This window comes from Pseudophryne corroboree, chromosome 2 (assembly GCF_028390025.1).
Source record: "Pseudophryne corroboree isolate aPseCor3 chromosome 2, aPseCor3.hap2, whole genome shotgun sequence".
NCBI classification, from domain to species: domain Eukaryota; kingdom Metazoa; phylum Chordata; class Amphibia; order Anura; family Myobatrachidae; genus Pseudophryne; species Pseudophryne corroboree.
This window is the reverse complement of record NC_086445.1, coordinates 26,149,854-26,154,457: the sequence shown is the minus strand read 5'-3', so window position 1 is coordinate 26,154,457 and position 4,604 is coordinate 26,149,854. Positions and strand designations below refer to the sequence as shown.

The 4,604-nt window shown below is 42.4% G+C and overlaps 1 protein-coding gene across 1 annotated transcript; it reads right to left on the bottom strand.

Annotated features, from left to right (window-relative positions):
- Positions 1-1,995: 1,995 nt before the first annotated feature.
- On the bottom strand, positions 1,996-2,985 carry LOC134989434 (olfactory receptor 1496-like). The gene has a single exon (XM_063950609.1). It carries the CDS (start codon positions 2,983-2,985, stop codon positions 1,996-1,998), a length of 990 nt encoding a protein of 329 aa, XP_063806679.1.
- Positions 2,986-4,604: the final 1,619 nt, after the last annotated feature.

Below are 4,604 nucleotides of genomic sequence, written 5' to 3'. Positions count from 1 at the left end.
ACAGAGCCCCCAACTGTTAAGTTCGATTAAGTTACAAGGAAAAGCAATGCGTTATTACACTTAGATTCGAGCCGCTGCGGCCGCTAATCATATGCTATAACCGCTATACTGGGTATATAAGTTTCGTATATACGTCGACACGTTATGCATACAATATAGCAACACATGTGGCTGAATACACTTTACCCCAAACAAGAATGGAATGCGACACCAGTAGTTAAATGTTATGTTGTGGCCCAATGCATCAACAGTATTTACTTAGAGATAAATGGTAGAACAATATTACAGAGAAGAGCTACAACCAATAATACTGTACATATGTTTGATCGTGAGCACTCCTGAATCCAGGACTCAGTCAGTCTTGGCAAGATGACCTCAGAGAATAGGGACTGAGCCTGGCCAGGAGGACTCTCTTTTATACAGTGTGTCCAAATACAGTACAATGGGAAGTGTAAGCTCTTTTTTCAAAGGTCAGAGGGCAGGTATTTACAGTACATGAAGGGTCATAGGTTGGTTTGAATGAATGGGCGATGCTTGGTCCAGGTGCACTTGCAGGTGTTCGCCACTGGGTTCCCGCCGAATATCCTCAGTACAGTATCATAACAGTTTGCGAATATTATATTTCTACGTATATCTACACGCAGAAACATGCGATAAACTGCAAATAGCAACCGGAGTATAGATCTCAAAATACTGCACATCTGGATACCAAACACTTGGTCCTAACACTGCTCCATCCCCTCACATCATGTAAAGCTGAATATCTCTGTTGTTTTATTGTTTATTTATTTATTTATTAAAAGTTATTTATATAGCGCACACATATTTCGCAGCGCTGTACAGAGAATATTTGCCCATTCACATCAGTCCCTGCCCCAGTGGAGCTTACACTCTATATTCCCTATCACATGTACACACACACACATTCACGCCAGGGTTAATTTTGTTGGGAGCCAATTAACCTACCAGTATATTTTTGGATTGTGGGAGGAAACCGGAGTACCTGGAGGAAACCCACGCAAGTACAGGGAGAATATACAAACTCCACACAGTTAGGGCCATGGTGGGAAGGGAACCCATGACCTCAGTGCTGTGAGGCAGTAATGCTAACCATTACACCATGTGTACTACCTTTTAAGTGTATGCAAGTTGCTGACAAAGTGTGTGGAGACTGTGTGTAAATTATGCACTATGTGAATAAAGTATTGAATATGTCTTTGCGGCTTTTCTGTGTGAATGCGTTTGCTACCATATATATCCTTAATACGCAAGGCCTGGGTACGAAGCATGCGTGTATGCGTACGCACGGCGGCAACGTGCACGAACAGGCCACTCTGTTTGGAGTTTGCGTGTGTGTGTGTGTGTGTGTGTGTGTGTGTGTGTGTGTGTGTGTGTGTGTGTGTGTGTGTGTGTGTGTAATATTTTTGACTTCGACACCAACCACAGCATTCATCCCCCAAAACTAGTCAGCCCAGGTCAGGGATTTCTGGGGAAGTGGGGACCCTGCAAGGTGTCCACCTCTTCAGGGCACCCAAGGCCTTGTCTGAATCCCAGGGCTATCCCCTACACCCCTGGATGGTGGGTGCCAAGTTGATATCAATTCAGTGAAAGGTCCCAGAAAGTCTCCCTCGCAACAATGGGAGTTGTATGCTTCTATGTTAGTATTATATTCATATACAGTAGTTACAAATTGTGATGTGTCAACATTGAATTGAATGGTTCTCTCAGCAAATGATACCTTGTTAATATCTGGTCTTATGTAAGAATAAAGAAAATTATTTTTTTTTATAAAATCTTTTAATCATTATGTTACATTTAATAAATAACATCCAGTCCTGCTGCTTCCCTGTATGTGGCCATCATGGGACTGTTGCACCATAAACTGTTATTGAATAGGCCGAGGTCCTTGACCTGCCAGCAAACACTCAAAAGAATATCTTGTCACAAGTGCCAGGTACTCATTACAGCCGAGAGCCGTGCACACAGAAGCTGCAGTTACTTTAGCTCAGAAAGTCTCCTCAGTATGTGCATTTCCTTTATATTATGGATTAGTTTTAGCTTTAGAGCCTCCGTCCTTACCCCGTACACAATCGGGTTCACAATGACAGACGTGAGAAGTCCGGTGATGGACAGTATCACATGAGCGGTGACAGACACTGCGCCACCATTCACTCTGTACCTTAAAAAGACGAATAGGAATGCTGTCATAAATACAGAGAATGTGACTATGTGGGTGACCAGCGTATGGGCGGCTTTCAGAGAAGCTGCTCCGGAGACCTTCAGGCAGATCAGTAGCGTCCTTATATAGCAGTATATAATAATTAGCAGAGAACACAAAACAAAAAATAATGTTTCAACAAGTCCAAAGATGTCATTCACTGAGGAACTTCCGCAGGCCAATCTGACCAGAGACATATTGTCACAGAAAATGTTATTAATATTCACCCCACAGAACTGGAGCTTTGCCGTCAGGATCACAGGAATCAGGACCAGTATAAAGACAATGATCCAAATGATAAATATATATGTCAGAGCTTTTGTATTCGTCATCAAGGAAGAGTATCTCAGGGGGTGACCCACAGCCAAATACCGGTCATAGGCCATGGTGGTAAAAGTGAATATTTCAACCGCAGAAAAACTCAGTACACAGAATATCTGTGCGAGACACTGCGGAAATGAGATTGTGGAGGATCCCAACAGCAAGTTCATTATAACTTGGGGGAAGATAATTGTGTTTCCACACGCACCATTGAGAAGCAGGTTACCTATGAAAATGTACATTGGCTCATGGAGACTTTCCTCAGCCCAGATAACATACACAATCAGGCAGCATAGCAACATGGTGATTATATACAGGCTGAGGGCTAAGACAAAGTATAGGTATCTATAATTCTCAATGTCCAACAGTCCCAGGAACACAAAAGACGGACTGATCCCAGACAGGTTTTCCCCCTTCATTCCTGCCTCATATTCCAGCAAAGACATAATTACTAATACTTTTCTATAATGTTAATACTGAGTTTTGTGTCATGTGAATAAAAGGAAGCGTCAGTCCTATGTGAGGATGGCGGCAGGTAAGTGACTGCGCTCTGTGATATCTGGATATCCAGTGATTTCCGTCCCTCTTCTTATAGGCATATTTCAGGTGGGAATTCTTCCTCTGGGATTTGCTCTCACAAGAATTCTATGTCATTGTAACCTGACTGAAATGAAGTTAATTAGATGTTGCATTAATTTGATATGCAGACTATATTGAGCAATATACAAACATCCTAACGGCTGATGAATGGCCCTGTGCATGACTCATTAATAAACACTTTAAAACTAAATTAATGTTACTACACAGAGACTTATACTTGGCAGAAACTGTTAGCTGATTTATTTCAATGATCTAGAACTTTAAATAGCTGTAAAGAAAGAATTAGATAATGGTGGCAAAGAAATAATGGCTACACGCCTTCACCAATCCGCAACAACTGACGTCATCATAATCAAACAAGCTACAAAAACAAATGGTATCTACTCAACCTTCTACCTTGATTACCCACTCGTTTGGGTGATGACGCCTCCCCCGTTCAGGTGGTCCAGCAGATATACCCAGTCAACGAAGGTGACCACACCAACAACTACAAATCAATCAAGAAACAATGTATACACATCCTAAAACAGGAAATCTGACGTTCTTTCCTACCACATGCTAACTTCCTGATCCCAGAAACTTTGCCCCACCACCATACTCCAACCGCACTGCAGACACCACCAGTAAAAGATCCTCCAGAAAATAAGCAGACCTTCCCTATCCAAATGCCTACCATCAGGCTGAAAAAGATAATGATATCAGAATCTGATTCGCTCGTGCCATACCACAGCACCACCATTGGCCAGAACCCATTTAGCCACTGCCGAGTTAACTTTTTTCCTCACCGCGTCAATCGTCCGACAATCTGCCACTAAACACTAAAATAACCTGGGGACTATCAAAGAACACACTAAAGTACAGGACGGCCACGCTTCCTAAAATGCGTAAGCCCAAAGCCGACATCTTTCCAAGATCACTACCCCCTAGATGTAAGACCAAAACCTGCAGCAGCCCATGCCGCATTATCTGCTCCAAAATGACTATATCCTCTTCAAATCCTGCTACCGCAAACCTCTCATACCTAACCATCATATCTCTTCAGAGCCTGCACAAAATGGCGCCTAATCCAAGGTCATAAACCGAGCCGCCCAATAAACACAGGAGTGACCAACTATCCATATGTTAAACCTATCACCCATCAATCCTACAGGGAAGGGAAAATTGAGAGAAAAATTCAGAATTTAATGCAAATACATAACATTATCTATTAAACTATAAAGGAGGATCTGTCAACAAAAAAAAAACCTGATGTGCACCTGGAAATTGTGCTATTTGAGATGAGCTTCAGGCCAGTTGAAGCAACATAAAGACACAAGAAGGTGGTAAGACAAAATAACTGGATAAGGGTAGATGGGAGAGGGGGTTGGGAGGGTTGCTGGGACACACAAATAACTCAGCCGAAGGTAAAACATAAAACCTGCTGAGATATGTATAATTAAGCTGAGTTAAGTCCGTCAGTCCAGGT